This window comes from Agelaius tricolor, unplaced genomic scaffold (genome assembly GCF_023055355.1).
Source record: "Agelaius tricolor isolate 1412-34295 unplaced genomic scaffold, bAgeTri1.0.p SCAF_15, whole genome shotgun sequence".
NCBI lineage: Eukaryota > Metazoa > Chordata > Aves > Passeriformes > Icteridae > Agelaius > Agelaius tricolor.
Window position 1 is genome coordinate 20,004,624 of NW_027269275.1, and position 19,628 is coordinate 20,024,251.

The window sequence follows — 19,628 nt, forward strand, 5'->3', positions numbered from 1 at the left end:
TAGTGCTTAAATCAGACTTCTACTGATACCAGAATTTGTCAGAAAATCAGAAAAACCATCTCAAAGTAACTAATTGTATAATGAAGGATTCCAGATCTTTCTCCTGATTCAAACTGTGTTTTCTAAACATGCAGAATTTCTATTTTAATCAATAATTTCACTCCTGGAACTTGCTGGGGGTCAGGGCAGCTGCCTCATTTCCCACTGAGCACAATCTCCACGTGCTGCAGTGCTGCTCCTTATCTGCCTCAGGAAGTTAAGGCTCAAAGAAGGGTAATAACTGTAAATTTCTTCCCAGACTGGCTGAAAACAAGATATCTCTGCTGTTGTATTTTTATGAGTACATTTATCTTCAAAAAGGGTGGTATTGACCTGCTGGTTATGGCATGACCTGGCCTTTTCTTGGCCATAATCAAAAGTAGAAGACTGATAATTAATGTAATTTCTAGCACTTTTCAATCCTGGTTATGTCACACGTTGCCTGGATGGGTATTTCCCCCCCTGTTTATTTCCCTCCCTGTTTATTTCCATTTTTCCTTTTAAAAAATATTTTTAAATTTTTTTTTTCATTTTTATTTTTAAAAAAATTATATATTTTCTCTTTATTCCTTTTTTATTATATTTTTTTTTTTCGTAATTTTTCTTGGGGTTTTTTCCTTGCTTTTTTGTTATTTTTCCTAGTTTTGTGTATTTCTTAAAAGCAAAGTATTCCTTGTCCCTGTGTCACCACACTTAATTTTTACAGTTTCAGCTGTGTTCAAGATAAGAGATTTTAAAATTTTGTTGTATTTTTTTAAACCAAGATCTGAAATAATTTGTGTCCCCATCGAGGTGGTGGAAAATCCCTGGAGGAGCAAGCCTGGCTTGGGAACAGGAGGGTTTGAGTTGATGAACTCCTTGGAAATGGGTGTTGTCATTTTGGAGTTGGGTTCTCCAGGTGGGTTTAGCTTTTCTCAGAGCACAGTAATCCCCAGGAGAGTTTAACAGCTTTAAAAATTGGATTAAAATTAAATTAAAAAAAAATTAATTTAATCTTAAAGCCAGTAATTGATGTTCTCCTGCCTCCAGCCAACCAGAGGCTCCTCTGTAGGTAAAGATAGATTTTATAACTTGGAAAATCTCTGATTTGTACTGAGTTGAGTTGAAAATCCGACACTGACTGTGTTTAAATTGTTTGGATAAAGCAGCATTTGCTTTCTCTTTTATTATAAATTGCTCCAGGGCTCTCAGCTCCAGGAGTTTTTGCAGCCCTGCCTGCTGGACTTTGGCCTGACCTGTTCCAGGGCTGTTCCTGGGGTCTTTGCTCTGGGGCACGTCCAGAATCCAAAGAGAACTTTCAATCCTCAGCTCTCTGAAAATGATGGAGGCCACTGCTGCTTTTTTGGCAGTTGCCTGTGCCTGGACCATGAATTTGGGGCTTGAAATTGGAATTCTTGAGGTGCCTGTGCACAGTGTGCTTGTTGACAGGTTTGTTCATTTTGGAGCATCAACCCAAAGCCATTTCATGGATTCTGTGCCAGTTGGTGGCTTTGCTGCAGATCCTGGGTGGGTTTTCTCTCTCCTCTTTGGATAGGGATCCTTAACTCTGTCAGCAGCAGGCAAAGGAAGCAGGTGGCCATCAGGAGGAAGGAGCATTGGGACATTATCTGCCTAAATAATGATGAAAAGATCTAAAAAGGGGCTGTTGTTAAGGATGAACATGAGTGTTAGTGCAAGATAAACTAGGGATAAAATAAGGAAAACAGCACATTGTACAAAAATGTTTGTTATATTTAGATTTTCTCCCTGCTAGAGATAACTGTGATATTCCTCCACACATGAGCTGTACATTTAAATTTTAATTTAAACTGGGAAATAGCAAAGTTCAAGGGCTCTATTCCAGCCTGGCTTTCCTTTAGGCTGCAGAGTTTTCCAGCAGGAATTCCAGCTCCTCTTCCCATTAACCCTTCTCCATGAGCTGATGCATGGGAGTGAGGACAAAGGGAAGAACCTGCCTGAAAATCTCACTCCAAGTCATTTTCAGTTTTTTAGAGAAACACTTTTGATCCCCATGCAAGAGAGAAATGTCAGTTCATTCCTTCTGCCTGATTTTTCTCTCTCTCCAAATGGAAAGCTCAGCTGGGAAGAGGAGAGGATGGTCCTGGCATTGCCAAAAGTTCTTTTCTGTCTCTGGCTGCACTCTGGGTGATTGGCAGGTTATTGGCAATGGGACCCCAGCCTTTAAGATGAATGATCAGATCTGACTCACACATTTTCCATACTGAAAATGACCTTTGCCAGCAATTTCCTTATGCAAAATATAGACTGGCCTTTTCTATTAAAAAAAAAAAATCAAAGGCTAAATATGCAGTTATTAGTTGGTATGTTTATTTTTTAGGAATATTTTCACCTGTAATTTGACAGGTTATTCAGTAAACTGTATTAAAAAATTCCCAAATATCTGCAGGTTGCATGCATTTAAATTTTTTTAGAGAGTTGTGTCCAAGAAGAGGCAAATTGCTGCTCCAGTCTCTCCAAGTCCTAATGCTTGTGGGGAAATGAATATGTGAGCACAAATGGAAAGTTCTGGGGCTGTGCAGTCACTCTGGGTTTGTGAAACTCCCCCTGACCCCTGGAATATTTTCCTTCCATCTTCCCCCTGAGTACTGGCAGCACTCAAAATTGCTTCCCTTGGGGTCTGAGGGAGTATCCAAAGCTCTCCTCCTCCTCCTTTGTGTTCTCTGTCTTTTAGTACAGAGGGAATGGTTAAAGCAGTTTCATCTTCAGAAAGAGATGGAGAGATTGAAGAAAGGAATGGGAACAATCCAAGGATGCACTTAGCTTTAATGAATTTTAATGGATTTTTTTCAGCTTGGCCCAATATTTTGATTTTATGTCGAATTCCATTTTTTATTTTGTGGCTATTCATCAGATTTCTAAATAAATCTGAAAACAGGGACTGGAACATCTCCAGGGGAAGCAAATTCTTTATCATCCTCCACAAGTCCCTGCCAGGAGGGTGCAGCCAGGTGGGAATTGGGCTCTGCTCCCAGGGAGCAGGGACAGGATGAGAGGGAGCAGCCTCAAGCTGCTCCTGGGGAGGTCCAGATTGGACATCAGAAAGAATTTCAAGCAAGTCCATAAAAATGAACATTCCTAAGACAAAGCAACCCCCCTCAATTCCTTATTTTATGCCAATTTTTAGTGCTAAGGCTTTTATTTTTTTCTTCAGATAGAAACTTAATAAGAGCAAAATGCTAAGGACTTTCTAAATGTAATTTTATTGCATTTATCTCTCCAGTTGAAATTAATTATTCAGAGTCTTCATTAAAAAGAAGCTTTGGTAAGTGACATTTTAAACAGGCCTTCAGAAGTGATTGCAAGGGAGATGCTGATAAAGAACAGTGTCTGAAAGGAAGTGTCAAATACTTGAACATTTTCAGCTGGGATGTGAGAACTTGCAGGGCAGCTCTCTGGATAATTTGGGCAATGTAATGAGCACACACACGATGCTGCTGGCCTGGGAGCTGCCAGCACTGCCACATCTCCCCCTTTTATCGAGTGTTTGGGGAGGTTTGAAAATGTTTGGTGCAGAGAAAAGAGATGGAAGTTGTCTTTTTTTCAGAAATAAAAATGTGTGGGTTTTTCCCTTTTGACTGGAAGTGCCCTAAATCCTGATTCTCCAGAGAACAACAAGAAAGCACCAGAAGCCCCCATTTCTTTCTTTCTTTCTGAATTCTGAGCTCCATGTGCCCACGGGGAGCTCTGGCAGAGCCTGCCCTTGCCTGGGATGAGCCCAAATCCCCCAGAGCCTGCCCAGCTCTGCAGCCAGGGGTCCCTGAGGAATCCCAGCAGCACAGGCAGTCCCTGGCAGGGGGAGGCAGGGCATTGCAGCCTGGGGCTTTTGGAGCCAAAAAATCCGGGGTCAAGCATTTTGTTGGTGCCAAAATTGGGATCCATTCATCCTCAGCTCCATGACAGGGCCTTATCTTTCCTTGATGATGGATAATTTGGCACTTGAGGCTTACACAGACATGAGAATGTTCAAGTGTGTGCTCTGCTGCAGCTGAAGGAAATGCACTTGCTATCACCAAATTGGCTTAATTTGTGTTTCAGTAATTAGCCAGGGGAAAATAAATGACCCCCAGTCACGTTTGGGATGTTGGAGCAGTGACAACAAGAACAAGCTGTTTACTGTGGGGAGAGCAAAGGGGAACTAAACCAACATTTCTCAGCCTCAATTCTCCCTGAGCACAGCAGGAACAGTTTAAGTCTGAAATCCACACCTGGGAATATTGAGTGTGGTGTGGCAGTAATGTGAATAATCCCTGCCAACAGCTCAGGTGCCCAGCTGCATGTGGAGACAGTTGTTTGTTCCATATTTCCTTTTGTACTCCAGTGTCAATTTAGCCTGTCTCAAGTTTTCCTTCTCCATTCTCATCAGGAGTGATAAGAGAAGCTTTTTCTGGTTTCTCACACATGAAATGATTTTGGTGTTTGGATTTAGGCTTTTTAATGTGTGAAATCCACACAAGAAGTAGTTTAGTTTTGTTTTTATTCGGTTACAGTCTGGTCCTGTTTGCTCTGATGCTTCTTGTGCTGCTCATCTCCCCACCCTGGAGGACAGCACATGCCCTTTAACCATGCTCATTGTCCACTTTTGCAATAAATCCTTTCAAATTCTCTTTTCCTAAGAATTATCCTACTGAAACTGATGCATTACCTTGTAAATTTGCCACAGTACCTCTGCAACCACTCAGATTCTCCCAGAAAGAATTTGGTGGAGCTGTGATTTACACACTTCCCCCTGTGTGTCCTGAATTGATGAATTCCTTCTTGCTTCCCCAGGGGTCGTGGACTTTTATATAATTCCATAGGAGCCATCCATCCTCTGGGAAAATCAGAGTGCTCGAGGTGGTGCCGGTGTCAGCCTCGATGGATTGCCGGCGTCAGCGGTGCCGGGAGAGGGACGAGGCCCAGACCCTCCCTGGATTACTCAAACCCAAACCCTCTTCATGGATTATTTATAAGCTTTGCTCCTTTACATTCCTGTTCCCTCTGTGATTATTTGTTTCTGCAGTGTTGTCCCTCAGACCACGGTGATCCTCAACAACGACCGGCAGAACTCCATCGTGGCCAAGATGGTGGGGCAGGAGGAGCCTCTGAGCAGAGCAGCAGATTCCCTGGAGAACATCCTCAGCAAGTGAGTGCCATCCCCTGGAACCCTCCCTCCTTCCCTCCCTGGCCAGGGCCAGTCTCAAAGGCCAGTTTTTCCCTTCCATTTAAAGGGAAAAATGAGGAATCCTTGAGGTAATAATGGGGGAAAGATTGAACCTGGGCTTGGATAGGTTCTCTTGCTTCCCCCTTGGTGGGAGAGAACATCCTGGAGGAGCTGGGATTATCTCTGGGTTAAGTTAAAGAGGGGTTTCCTATAGCTGTGGATTTTTACATGGATGCACAATCCCTTGGGAACAGGCCAAAATCCTGTATTTAACCAGCTGAAGGAGGAATATGCAGTCCAAGCAAAACTTGGACTATCTAAAGTGAATTTTAAACAAGCAGACCTGGCGATTCTGGGTGGAAAATGGTCGTAATTAATATATTTTTATAAATTACTGGGATATTTCTTTTGTTTTGCACATGGGGCCTAGACTTTTCCATTGAGGCAGATGTAGGAAGTTGATACCTAAGATTTTTTTATTCCTTCTGCTACGTGTGACCCAAAGGGCACAGTCTTAACCTGCACAAAGGGAAATTTAGGTTGGGTGTTAGGAGAAAGTATTTTACTGAAAGAGTGGTAAAGTATTGGATCATCTGCCTGAGGAGGTGGTGGAGTCACCATCCCTGGATGTGTTTAAAAAGAGACTGGATGTGGCACTGGGTGCCATGGTTTAGTTGAGGTGGTGTTAGGGCATGGGTTGGACTTGATGATCTTTAAGGTCTCTTCCAACCTGGTGATCTTGTGTGATTTTTATTCTGCTGGATGGCTCCCAGTTCTACAGGAGCAGAGTGATTTAAAGGAGCTGATTTTATCCAACACATTTGTTTTGTCAATTAGTGCTTTTAATTCCCTCACAACAATGTGTGGGGCCATGAGCTGGACTGAGTGACACTGGAATCTGGATATTCCATGCTCACGTTCCTTCTGAGGGGTTGTTCTCTGGAGGTAACCTGCGTTGGTCCTCACAGGCTGAATTCAGTAACGTTTCAATTTGGATATTCCTTGCTCACATTTATGCTGAGGGGCTGTTCTCTGGAGCTGACCTCACAAGAATGTGCAGGGCCATGAGCTGAACTGAGTAACTCTGGAATTTGGATATTCCGTGCTCACATTCCTTCTGAGGCGCTGTTCCCTTGAGGTGACCTGTGTTGGCCCTCACAGTGACGTGCAGGGCCATGACCTGAACTGAGTGGTGCTGGAATTTGGATATTCCATGCTCACATTCCTTCTGAGGCGCTGTTCCCTTGAGGTGAGCTGTGTTGGCCCTCACAATGACGTGCAGGGCCATGAGCTGAACTGAGTGACGCTGGAATTTGGATATTCCATGCTCACATTTGTGCTGCGGGGCTGTTCCCTCCAGGTGACCTGTGTTGGCCCTCACAATGACGTGCAGGGCCACAAGCTGAACTGAGTAACTCTGGAATTTGGATATTCCGTGCTCACGTTCCTTCTGAGGTGCTGTTCCCTCCAGATGACCTGTCTAGGCCCTCACAATGACGTGCAGGGCCATGACCTGAACTGAGTGGCGCTGGAATTTGGACATTCCATGATCATGTTCCTTCTGAGGGGCTGTTCCCTTGAGGTGACCTGTGTTGGCCCTCACAACGATGTGCAGGGCCACAAGCTGAACTGAGTAACTCTGGAATTTGGATATTCCATGCTCACGTTCCTTCTGAGGGGTCGTTCCCTTGAGGTGACCTGTGTTGTCCCTCACAATGAGGTGCAGGGCCATGAGCTGAACTGAGTGCTGCTGGAATTTGGACATTCCATGCTCACGTTCCTTCTGAGGGCTGTTCTCTGGAGGTGACCCGTGTTCCTTGCCCACAGCGCGGTGCCGGGCCGCCGGCAGAACACCATCGTGGTGAAGGTGCCCGGGCATGACGACAGCCACAACGAGGACGGCGAGAGCGGCTCCGAGGCCAGCGACTCGGTGTCCAACAGCGGCCAGGTGGGCAGCCAGAGCATCGGCAACAACGTCACCCTCATCACCCTCAACTCCGAAGGTACGTGGGCTGCCAAGGGGAGATTTTGCCTTTTTTTTTAATGTACATTTTATGTATCCTCAGTACTCGTAGTGTGCATACTTGTAATTCCTTAGGTCTGGTAATTTAGCACAGTCCTGGTGGTGTTTAGGCCTGACGTCCTAAAGGCCCCAGAGTGAGGCCTCGTGTGAGGCTGCAGAGCCCTCAGGTGTCTTGAGAAAGCAACGATGCCTTGAGAGGCTGCCTAGGACAGAGGCTGGACAGTGTTAAAGGAATAAAGTAGGGATTTATTAAAAGGCCTTCAAAGGCTGCACCTTGGGCAATGCAAGAGCCTGGCCAGGGAGTTGGGCTGTTCTCCAGGGAACAGGGACAGGAGCAGAGGGAGCGGCCTCAGGCTGGGCCAGGGCAGGCTCAGGTCGGACATCAGCAGGAATTTCCCCATGGAAAGGGGGGTCAGGGATTGGAGCTGCCCAGGGAGGGTTGCAGTGCCCATCCCTGCAGGTGTCCCAGCAATTCCTGAGGTGGCACTCGGTGCTCTGGGCTGGGGACAAGGTGGGGACTGGGCACAGCTTGGACTCTTATCCTGGAGGTTTTTTCCAGCCTCAGTGATTCCAGAATTTATATTGCTCTGTGAGCTATGCCAGGAGCAAAGCTGCCAGCACCAGGAAGATGTTTGTTGTGTAATTCCCTTTCTGCCTTGGTGTGGCACAGATTTGCACAGACAAATGTGATGTTTGACCCATTGATGTGCATGTAAATTCTGAAGAAACACCTAATCCATTAATGTCTGCAGATCTGATTTCCCTCAGACCTCTGGAACACTCATCCATTCAAAATCTCTGAGATTGATGAATGCTTTGAGGATCAGATCAGTGACCCTCCTCCACCTGCCCTTGCCCTTGCACGGGATGGAATTGCTAAGTGACTTTACCTGCAGGGTGGCACAAATTCAATTATTAATAAAGGAAAAGATGGAGAATAACAGGGCTGGTGTGCAGGGAGAGGCAAAGTCACAGCAGCCCTTGGCTTTCATCAGCTGGGGCAGAATTCCAGGTGACTCTGAGGTGTGCAGAGGTAAAACCAGGATGGAGATCCAGCCCAGGACTGAGACCAAACACCAGATGTTCAGGACAGCTCCTCTCTGTCATCCTGGCTCTGGAAAGCACAACTGAACTGTGCTTAGAGTTGAGTTTGTCTGACATTGAGCTGTGGATATTTCCAGGATTTAGGGAATGGATTTCTGTAAAGGCACTCATTGCTCTCTGCTGGCTTTCATGTGATTGTGATCATTTAAAAATTAGTGTTATTGCCTTTCTATCCCTAAAAAATAATGATTCAGAAGCTTTGAGCCCAGTTCCAGTAATGGTGTAGAACAAGGCTGGTTTTTTGCTGACTGAACACTGTGACTTCAATCCATGTGTTTTTTAAAATCCAGTTAATTTTGGCATGCTTGTGTTCTTACTGGGAGTTCTGGAGTGCAGCATCTTCTCACTCAAACACAGCACTGCTTTTATTTAATTGTGAACATTCTAATTAGGCTTAAAAACAATGAGCTTTGTACAGTTCAGTGTCTTGTGCAGAGCAAGGAGCACAGGAAGAGCTTTTTTAGTTTCACTGACACACCTTTGGACCAGGAGAGCCATTAAGTGTTATACACTAAACATGAGGAAATGTCTTTTGTAGTGTTTTGTTTTATAGAGGTTTATTTTTTTGTAATGGTTTATTTTATAATGGTTGCATGGGATGGATGTAATTGGCCCAGTGTTATTTTCCTCTTCACTTTTCACACACTGCCCTTACACCTTCAGGGTGGTAAGAGCAGAAAAAGTTTGCTCTGTTCAGTTCTTTTGAGACTCTTTTCCTGTGCTTTCCAGAGTTCTTGTGCATTTTGAAAGTTCTGAAGATTCTGAATGCTGCAGCTGGTCCTTAGTGCCCTCCTTGCACAGAACTTCATTTGTGAATCAATTCTTTGGGCCTTCATGGCTCTGAAGACGTGGGATCATGGAATGATTTGGGTGGGAAGGGACCTTAAAGCCCATCCAGTTCCAGCCCTGACACCTTCCACTGCTGCTCCCAGCCCTGTCCAGCCTGGCCTTGGGCACCTCCAGGGATGGGGCAACCTCAGCTGCTCTGGGAAATCCATTCCAGGGCCTCCCCAGCCTCACAGGGAGGAATTCCTTCCCAATATCCCATGTAACCCTGGTGTGAAACCATTCCCTGTGTCCTGTCCCTCCTGTTTCTCATGCAGAGAGCCCCAGGCTGGAAATGTGACTATGTATTTTTGGAGCAGATAAGGGGAGACTGGGTGTTAATTAAGGGATGACTGATGTTTTTTCCAGAGAAAACTCCTCAGTCACATCTTGTCTCCTCAACTTGGCATCTGAAGCAGTCATTTGATAATGGCAGCATTAAGCAGCACTCAGGATTTGCTTTCCAAGTGGGAATCCAGGCAGCTCTGTGTCCCAGACTTATCTGTGCACAGGATTTTCCAGCTCAGGCAGGCTCAGATCTCACCCGTGGGATGAGCACTTGGAGCTCTTTCCTGCCAAGCTGCTCAGGACAGGCACAGACAGTGAGAGGAGCTGGAGCAGGGCAGGAGTGAACCTTTTGTACCCTAAAACACAATGATGTGCTGCTGATGTGGAGACACTGATGAGGACTGGTGAAAGCCAAAGAAAATTATAAAAATTGAATTGCTTTGGGGTTTTTCTTCAATTATTGGGAGCCAGCAGATGAACAAGTTTCTTGCAGGTGTCTGCCACAAGGATATTTGCAGTTAACGCTGGCCCATCTCCACCCAAATCTAACAAAGATATACTAAACAAGGAAAAAAGGGCAAAATCCACATTAGAAATCTGATTTTCTGATGTGAAACACATTTTCCAAGGTTTTAAAAAAGCCCTTTGAGTCTATGGGTTTTAATTCTCTGAGGGTTTTTTGGATCTTTTTTTATCTTAACTTTTAATCTGATCACATCCTTCCATGAGTCATAAAGTAAGGGAATCTCTCTTGGATTTCACCAAAACTGAGCCTTATTCTTAACAAATGAATGATGCCTCACTGATGTTGTGCTGAGGCTGAAGAACCTGTGAGTGCAGGGGCTGTTCCCAAAATTCCTCCTGCTCCTGGATCCACAGGGAGTGAGCTGGGACTGGGTCTCCTTCAGCCTCAGCCTTTGTGGAATATTTACCTGGAGCACAAATTCTTCTGGGTTTGCTCTGAAACAGGGCAGTGTTAGGTGGGATACTGGGAAGGAATTCCTCCCTGTGAGGCTGGGGAGGCCCTGGAATGGGGGTCCCTGGAATGGATTTCCCAGAGAAAACTCATAAGAAATCAGTAAATGTGATTTTCTGTGGCTGCCCCATCCCTGAAGTGTCCCAGGCCAGGTTGGACAGGGCTTGGAGCATCCTGGGATGGTGGGAGGTGTCAGGGCTGGAATTGGACAATCTCCAATGTCCCTTCACCCAAACTCTTCCATTATTTTTCTTTGATATTCACAAGGAAATGAAACCTTTCTTTCCCCCCACTAGAACAGTTGAGTGAAAAACTCCAGTTCTGTGCCCAGGCTGTTCCTCAGGCACAATTCCCAGTGTCTGAGCTGCATTTTGTGCTGGAGGAGGTTGTGCTGAATGTGACTTTAGAGCTCTTTAACCTTTCTTTTAGCACAGCTTTCAATTCCACTGCTGCATCTGGAGGTGAAGTTACAGCCTGGTTGTCCCTCCCTTCCACAGACTTAATGATTTTTAATTAATAAAGTCAGTGCTCTGGAGTCTCTGCCAATTAATCACTGCCCCTGTGAACTTCTGCTAATTGACAGGAGCTCATTAAAAGATCACAGAATCATGGAATGGTTTTGCTTGGAAGGGACCTTGAAGCTCATCTCGTTCCAACCCTCCACATGATGCTGATGTTGAATCTTCTATACATCAGCCAAAACATTATTTAATTTCTCTAGAAATGAAGGTTTATTTTTGTAAGTTAGGATTTGTTTTTTTGGGGTTTATTTTAATTTTTTAAAGATTAATTCATCTTTCTGCCTCTCTGCACCTACCAGTCTTTTGCTGCCACTGCCAACTTTGCACCCAGCCTTGAGAGTAAAATAAACACAACTTCTTGGAGTGATGGAACATGTTAATTCCAGTATTTCTGTGGGCAGGTGTTTCCTTTTGTTTTCCCTAGTTTTAAAGGAATGACTGACAGCTCCTGGGGTTAGAGCAGAGCCTGGCTTTGCTTTCAAGCTCATGTCAGACCAGGGGAGCCTATCCCAATGGAAAAATGGAACAGCTCAGTGTCTGTCACTTCCCTGGGTGGGAGAGCACGGCCAGAGCAGCCCCTGTCTGGTTTTTGTTCTCTTGACAGGGCTTTTTTTTGCTGCTGACCCCACACTGGCTCCTCCTGTTCCCAGAGAATTCCTTGTTTGCGTGGCAGCACGTCCCAAACAGGGATGGATGGTCAGCTGTGCTGGGAGATAAAAGAAATGCAGCAAAAAAGAGTCAAAACCAGCACTGGAAAGCAAACTGGGTTCAGTAGAATGGAGATAAAGGCAAATTTTGTGATGTTGAAAAAAGGGGAACAATGGAGAGGAACTAGAAATTGGTGTGGGGGGAAATGGGGCTGGGAGTGCAGAGAGGGACTCTGATAAAGCTGGCAGGGCTTTCTGCACTGGGAGGAGAAATGAGCAGAGGTGATCTGATATTTGGTGTAAAAAAGGGCAAGGAAGCTCCTTTCCCCTGAAAGGGCAGCAGGGTCCTCAGGAAAATTCACAGAATCAGGGAATGGTTGGAAGGGAGCTCTGGAGATCACCCAGTCCCAGGCAGGGACACATCCAGGTGGGTTTGGGATGTGGCCAGAGGAGGACACCCCACATTGTCCCTGGGCAGCTGTGCCAGGGCTCTGCCACCCTCCAGGGAATGGAGTTCTTCCTCAGTTAATTAATTAAAGAAAGAAAACTAGGGCAAAATGAGAAGGTGTGTGAAGAGCTGAGCTCCAGGTGAGTGTGTGCAGTTGTGCTTCACTGAGCTGAAGGGAAGGGAGTTCTCTGAGTGTTCTCACTGAGCTGAAGGGAAGGGAGTTCTCTGAGTGTTCTCACTGAGCTGAAGGGAAGGGAGTTCTCTGAGTGTTCTCACTGAGCTGAAGGGAAGGGAGTTCTCTGAGTGTTCTCACTGAGCTGAAGGGAAGGGAGTTCTCTGAGTGTTCTCACTGAGCTGAAGGGAAGGGAGTTCTCTGAGTGTTCCCTTCCTCCCCAGCTGACACTGGCTGAGTTTTTGGACACCTTTAAGGAGCAGCAGCAGCAGCAGGGTATGGCTGTGCAGTGCTGGGGGGTGGAGTCTGCCTTTTACATGCATGCACTAAATAACCTATCCCACCCAGATATCACCTCTAAAGCCTGATAATGCACCTCAAGAGCCATTCCACATGCCTTAAAGGATGTTTCAGTGCTGGGAGCTTCCAATGATCCAGATTTAGTCAATACTGTTTATGTATTTAATTGCTCAGAGGGAATTTCCACCCAATTCCCAATCTGTTTTCTCCTGCCTTATCCATTCTCCTCCAGCTCACACCACAGCTCAGGGTGTTTGTGCCTCACTCAGAACTGGCCCTGGGTTTCCTCTTTCCAGCAGATTTTTGGGTGCCAGTTCTGTGTTTGCTCCCTGCAAAGTGCTGGATGTGTTGGCAGCCTGGCAGGAATGATTTTGATCTAAAATAAGGAATAATTCAGCTTTTGTGCCCTCACAGAGCTGCAGTGGATTCATGGTTAACTTCAGTCATGCTTAATGCAAAATGGTTATAAAATAAATTCCCTTTCTGTTTGAAAGGAGGAGGAAAATGCAAGAGATAATTTAGTGGGGGGATTGTGGTCATAGGTCAGAATAACAAGATAATGTCTTTTTTTCCAGGCTGGGAGCAATAAAAGAACAGTTGCATGTGGTAAAAACAGTATGTTCTGGACTCTGTGCCAGCAGAAAAAAGAGAGGATTTTGCAAATTGAACAAAATCTTTGCTTCGTGTAGGTTAACAACGTTTGTTAAAAAAGTCTGCAGGCAAAAGGTGTTCCATAAGGAATAAAAATTCCTATATCCAACAGCAATCCTGTGAGCTGTAAGGCAGCAAGGCTGTGATAGGCTGGAGGATAATTTATTCAGGCTTCCTAGAATTTCTTTGAAAAACATACACATTGATCCAGAGATGTTTTTCCTTCGCCAGATCTGCCCAAATTTTTCTAACCCAGTCCATTTATCTTGAGGAACAGCCTGTTGTTTTCCCTGATAATGGTAACCAGACTTGTGGTGAGGCCAGACACAGTGGCATGCAAAACAAGGCACAACTCATCCAAACCACTTTATTTTTCAGATGGCACCTGGTACTGGGAGCAGAAAGCAGCCAGTGTGACCTATCCTGGCTCAGGATAAAAAAAGAAAGGATCCAATTAAGGCAAAAAAATACAAACATTTTGCAAGTGTATAAAAATATATTCAGGATAGGGCATGAAGTTCTGATTTCAGCAGGAAAAAAATTTGAGGGATGAGTTGCTACATATGTCAATAATAAATAGTTTTCCTTGCAAGTTACTGAACATAAGGAAGAAATTCTTCCCTGTGGGGAGGCCAAGGGTGCCCAGAGCAGCTGTGGCTGCCCCTGCATCCCTGGCAGTGCCCAAGGCCGGGCTGGACAGGGCTGGGAGCAGCCTGGGACAGTGGAAAGTGTTCCTGCCCATGGCAGGGGTGGAGGAGATGAATTCTGAGGTCCCTTCCAGCCCAAGCCATTCCCTGGTAGTGTGGCTGTGCTCGTGCTGATAATCTGCTGCTCTCAGTGATAAATCAGGATTGCACAACCCAACGTTTGCCTCATCCTGTCGTTACTCAGCCTGCGAACTTGGCCCTGACATGTGGGGTGACTCAACCCAAAGGTCGTGCTGGAAAAGCAGCTTGGAGTGTTTGGAGTTGCTTTTATGTCCTATTTTATTGAGTTCTTCTGGCTTGTAGTCTGATAAAGCCCAGGGCAGGATTTGGATATGCAGATGCTGCTTGCTGTGGGTGCTGCTCGGTGTGAAAAGGAAACGCTGTTTGACCTGAGCTCTGTCACCTCCTTGGGGGACTGGCAGGGTTATGGAAACCAGGAACTGGTTTATTGTGTTTATTTTTGTCTACATACAAAACTCTGCTGTAAGACCACTTAATGAAAGAAAAGTCATTAAAGTAATTGTAGCTGAATGCTGTTCACAATAAATTACTGGGAAGCTCTCTGTGGAAGGGCTGAGTGACCCCTCAGTCAGCAAACCTTGTTTTACTCCACAGTTGAGCAAACATGGAAATCAAACCCAAATGGTCCATGTCAGTGGACACTGAAATATTGCTGGAGTGTTTCCTACCCTGCTCCAATTAGCAGTGTGAGGAATTCTGGAGGTTTGGTTTATGTCTGCAATGGGAGTCTCATCCTTGGCTGTGTGTTCCATCCTCCACTTGAGGTAGGGTTGGTCCTGAGCTCTGTTCCAGTTTCTGGTTAGTCTTGAATCCATCAACTTTTGGCATTGTCTGCACAGGTTAATTGAAGTGAGGGCCTAATACTCCTTTGAATTCAATTTATTTATTTAATTAAATCCCTCATGTTCCTTTTTTCCCCCTGCCAAACTGGGAAAGAAATAAAAAAGCTTCTTAATATATTGAGTGTGTGTGTAGGTAGGTATAGCTGTGGCACTGATGGTCTTACATTTGAATAAGAGGGAAGATGATTAGTGATTGAATAATTATCCTTCTGCTGGGCCTGTTCCTTGGGAAACTATTATTTAGAAAATAATATAGCCAGTAAATATGAGGAAAAACCCAAATTATATTTAGGATCTCTGGTTACATCCTAAATTATTGTAATTGCTTGATGTACTCCTTTTAAATGATTAAACAGGTTAGTGCTCACTATTGATTATAATTTCCTAAATCTATAATCTTGCTTAACTTTGCTTTAATCTCATGGGTTTGGGGTTGGGGAAAAATAAGGTTTAAAGCTGTTGATTGCTTGAAATTTGCTGTGCTTTGAGAATATCCCAGAGCTGCAGTAACCTTCATTTTTATGGGATGAGAGCACTGGGCCTGGTTTCTCAATAAAAGAGATCTCTGAGAGTGAGCTGGACACCTGGGCTGGCCTCACCAGTTGCTGTGTGGGTCAGAACATGAACAACAATAACTTCTGGTCACTGCTGGGTGAATTTGGGTTTCTTTCTCTCAGTGACCGCCATCACGATCCTGCTGCGCTCAGCTGGGAAAGCCCACGGACAGCAGGAGGCAAACTGGGGGAGAGGATGCAAACTTGAGCAATCTTGGCTGTGTCCTGAGCCTGCCTCCTGCTCACCCTTGCCCCATGTGTGTTTCAGAGGATTTTCTCAGCCTTTGCCCCCTGTGTGTTTCAGAGGATTTCCCCAGCCTGTCTCCCTGCTCACCCTTGCCCCATGTGTGTTTCAGAGGGTTACCCCAGCTGTTTCCATGTGTGTTTCAGAGGGTTACCCCAGCCTGTTTCCATGTGTGTTTCAGAGGGTTACCCCAGCTGTTTCCATGTGTGTTTCAGAGGATCACCCAGCCTGTTTCCATGTGTGTTTCAGAGGATCACCCAGCCTGTTTCCATGTGTGTTTCAGAGGGTTACCCCAGCCTGTTTCCATGTGTGTTTCAGAGGATCACCCAGCCTCTCTCCATGTGTGTTTCAGAGGATCACCCAGCCTCTCTCCATGTGTGTTTCAGAGGATCACCCAGCCTGTTTCCATGTGTGTTTCAGAGGATCACCCCAGCCTGTTTCCATGTGTGTTTCAGAGATCACCCAGCCTCTCTCCATGTGTGTTTCAGAGGGTTACCCCAGCCTGTTTCCATGTGTGTTTCAGAGGGTTACCCCAGCTGTTTCCATGTGTGTTTCAGAGGATCACCCAGCCTGTTTCCATGTGTGTTTCAGAGGATCACCCAGCCTGTCTCCATGTGTGTTTCAGAGGATCACCCAGCCTCTCTCCATGTGTGTTTCAGAGGATTACCCCAACGGGACGTGGCTGGGTGACGAGAACAACCCCGAGATGCGCGTGCGCTGCCCCATCACGCCCGCAGACATGCTGCACATCAGCACCAACTGCCGCACGGCCGAGAAGATGGCGCTGACCCTGCTGGATTACCTCTTCCACAGGGAGATCCAGGCCATCTCCAACCTCTCGGGCCAGGGCAAGCACGGCAAGAAGCAGCTGGATCCTCTCATGATCTACGGGATTCGCTGTGAGTGAAACCGGGGACTTTGGTGTGTTGGTAAGGCAGACGTGGAGGGGTTAAATGAGATTTTAAGAGTGTGTTTGATGTGTGGTGAGATGTTCTGGTGGCTTTTGTTTATGAAGAAGGTTTAGGGGTTTTAGGAAGAAATCCTAAAGGGCTGGTTTACTTCAGCTGGTGGGTATTCACCAGAAATTCCTCAGTCTTTTATTCTGAATTCTGACATCCGTGCAATCGCCAGCTGTGAGTATAGTAAATATTGCAGAAATAATTAGTAACACAAATTTCAGTACTGTTCAAGTGCTCAGACCAGCATGGTCTTGAACTGTCGTTTTTGACTTCCCGTTTATGTCTCTTTTTTCAAAAGACTTGCTGAGATTGTGATGGGAAAAGTTGGCAACCTCGGAATCATAAAATCTGGGTTCACAGCAGGAATGGCAGGACGCTGTTGGATTTCTGTCTGCTCCATGTGCACCAGTCTTTGGATTATTTAAGCTGTTATGGAGCTGATATTATTTGTGTTAAAGGCACGATATTTGTTAATTTAAAAGGAATCAAATGTGGTTTCATGTAGAACAAAGGCACAGCCACTGGTTTGAAATGAAAAGAGGAATCTGGACGTGAGCATCGTGTTCTGCTGTGGTGACTGCTAGTGAATACATTGAGGACAGCCAAGTCTGTTCCCTGTGCTTTATTTCCAAGAAATTAGCATAACCAGGGTTTTGGGAGAAGTTTCTTCTGCCAGGTGGTGGTTGAGCACTGCAGTCAGGGAATGGGCACGGCCCTGAGGCTGCCAGAGCTCCAGGAGTGTTTGGACACCGTTCCCAGGGACAGGCAGGGATTGTTGGGCTGTCTGGGCAGGCCCAGGAGTGATCCTTGAACTGGATTCTAATAAACCTGGAGCTCTTCTTGTTACCAGATTCTTGATATAGCCACATTTTGTGTAGTCATCAGTGGATCTGGAGTGGGAATAATTTGTCCTCCTGGCGAGTTTTGTGTGGAATTGGCAATTTGAAACTCCAGGTAAGGCTTAGGAAGAGGTCAGCAAGGGATTATTTGGGGTGGTGTTTGGAGAAGTGGCTGTGGGATAGTTACAGGGAAGGGAATGTGAATGGTGTTTGGTGATGGCAGGAAACATGTTCCTCTTATCTGCTGCTGTTTTCAGTGGTTTTCAGGCCATTTTTGGGGAAGTTGAAAACCAAATCTAACCCACTCAGGTGGCTGCATTAGGGCAATTTTTGCTTCATTATTTACCTGAAGCAGAAGACTTTGGGCTTCTTTTACAAACATATTAAATATGTATTTTTAAGAGAGATGGCAATTCAAATTAATGCTGATCTCCAAAGCCTTCTTGTCTGCTGATCTCATCAGTGTCAACGCTGTTGCTATTAAAACATAGATTTTTGTTAAAACCTTTTAGAAACACTAAGAAATGGATCTTGCACCAGTGTTAAAGCGATTCCCAGGCAGTTCTTTTCCCATCCCTCAAATCTGAGAGCACAAATCACATGGGTCAGTTTGTAACTGGTTGTGGAGGAAGATGTTTGCCAATGTGAGCATGGGGAAGGAATGTGTCCATGTGACCAAGAGCTCAAGCTGGGGATTATGTCATTTCTGTGAGGCATTCTGACCATGAAAATACTGGATTATGGAAGTAAAATACTGGATTATGGAAGTGATCCCTGCAGCTGGAGAAGGTCTGGAATGGCACAGATGTGAGAGCAGCGGATCATGAGCAGCAATCCGTGTCTGACTTTGGTGATATGAGCATGGTTTGGGATCCAGGTATCTGAAACAACTTCACTCCTTCCTGCTGTTGGCTGCTGTGTTGTTTTCTTTTGGGAGCCAGGCCATAAAAAACTAGGGATTTCTGGAAAAAATAGACCCTGTGTGGATCTGGCCAGAGAAGTCTGGTTTGGGCAATGAAATGTTGATCTGCTACCAGCAAGGACAAAGAATCCTGTGGCAACCAGCAAAGAAAACACAGGAGAACTTGATGGAGCAGCAAATGTAACAGTGAGAACAGTGGTCCAGGAATGATGATTTCACTTAATAACCTCATGTGTCATCACTGGCAGTAATTAAGTGGGAGTGGAGCTGGATTCAGAGCCTGGTGAGGAATGTGGAGCTCTCAAGGATGGGATTGTGCCCACGCTCAGAGCTTGTGTGTGCCATGATTCCATCCCTGCCTGGGCAGAGCCCTGCCATCCCAAATCCCCTTCCCTGTCCACACACATCTGCTTTTCATCCCTGAGGTGTTCTCCCAGAAAATCGCCCCAAACCCGAGTGTCCCTGGTGTGGGAACCCCCTCAGGGCTGCTCCCCACAGTGGGATTTGCTTCTGCTCTCAGCCAATGATGCTTTGATGACTTAATTCAACCAGAAATGAAAAATCCAATGTCATCAGCCTGGCCTGTGCCAGTGACAGCCAGAGGAGCCCAAGGAAATAGAAAGGATTTTGTTTTTCCTTTCGTTTCAAGTTTCTTGCAGTTTGTCAGTGCAAAGATATTCCATCTTTTATTTTTTTTCTATAAGAAAAACACCAAGCAAATCTGTATTTAATAAGAAAGTATTTTGTGTAATATGCAGAAAGTATAGAAAATGAAGAGCTGTGTGTTTATTAAAAATTCTTGATGCTCTGCACTGGGTTTACCACAAGAGGAGAGGAAAGTTTATCTTTGGAAGTCTAAATTTTCACTTGTGGTAGGAATTTGCTTGTGGGGTGGCAGTGGTACTGAGGAGAGCTTTTGGGCAAGAAACCAGAATGATTTAAACACAATCTATGTCATTAAATAGCTCATTACCTCAGCCCTGCTAAAAATGGAGACTTTTGCTGGTGAAATACAATCCAAGAACATCCTCAGTTGTAATTTTCTTTGCCTAACAGAAAATACAGGTTTAGGTCTTTGGAGATTTTACAGCAATTTCCACGAGCAAGTTGGAAAAAACAGATTCCCAAATTCAGAATTTTGCAGTTATAAGAAATGGTGTAATAGAAAAGATGATTTTCCATGGCATGCTGGAAAAAATGGAGAGGGGATTTCTGAAGCTCAGAAAAGAAAATTCATCAGTCATTCTTATTCTTCAAAATAATCAAAGCAACTAAATCAAAACTAAATCAGATTAGTTACTTATAATATATATACACATATGTTATATATTATTGTGTGTAACTTTGTGTATTATTTCTGTGCAAGCCCCTTGCTCTGCCCACGG

The 19,628-nt window shown here is 45.1% G+C and overlaps 1 protein-coding gene across 3 annotated transcripts in view; it reads left to right on the forward strand.

Annotated features, from left to right (window-relative positions):
• The window catches only part of BANP (BTG3 associated nuclear protein), a 113,769-nt gene that overhangs the window by 22,061 nt on the left and 72,080 nt on the right, over positions 1–19,628 (forward strand). For all 3 annotated transcript variants that reach the window (XM_071440816.1, XM_071440817.1, XM_071440818.1), the window contains exons 5-7: positions 5,060–5,182; positions 7,028–7,203; positions 16,183–16,422. In XM_071440816.1, coding sequence (XP_071296917.1) covers positions 5,060–5,182; positions 7,028–7,203; positions 16,183–16,422 — 539 coding nt within the window. The remainder of the gene's footprint in view (positions 1–5,059; positions 5,183–7,027; positions 7,204–16,182; positions 16,423–19,628) is intronic.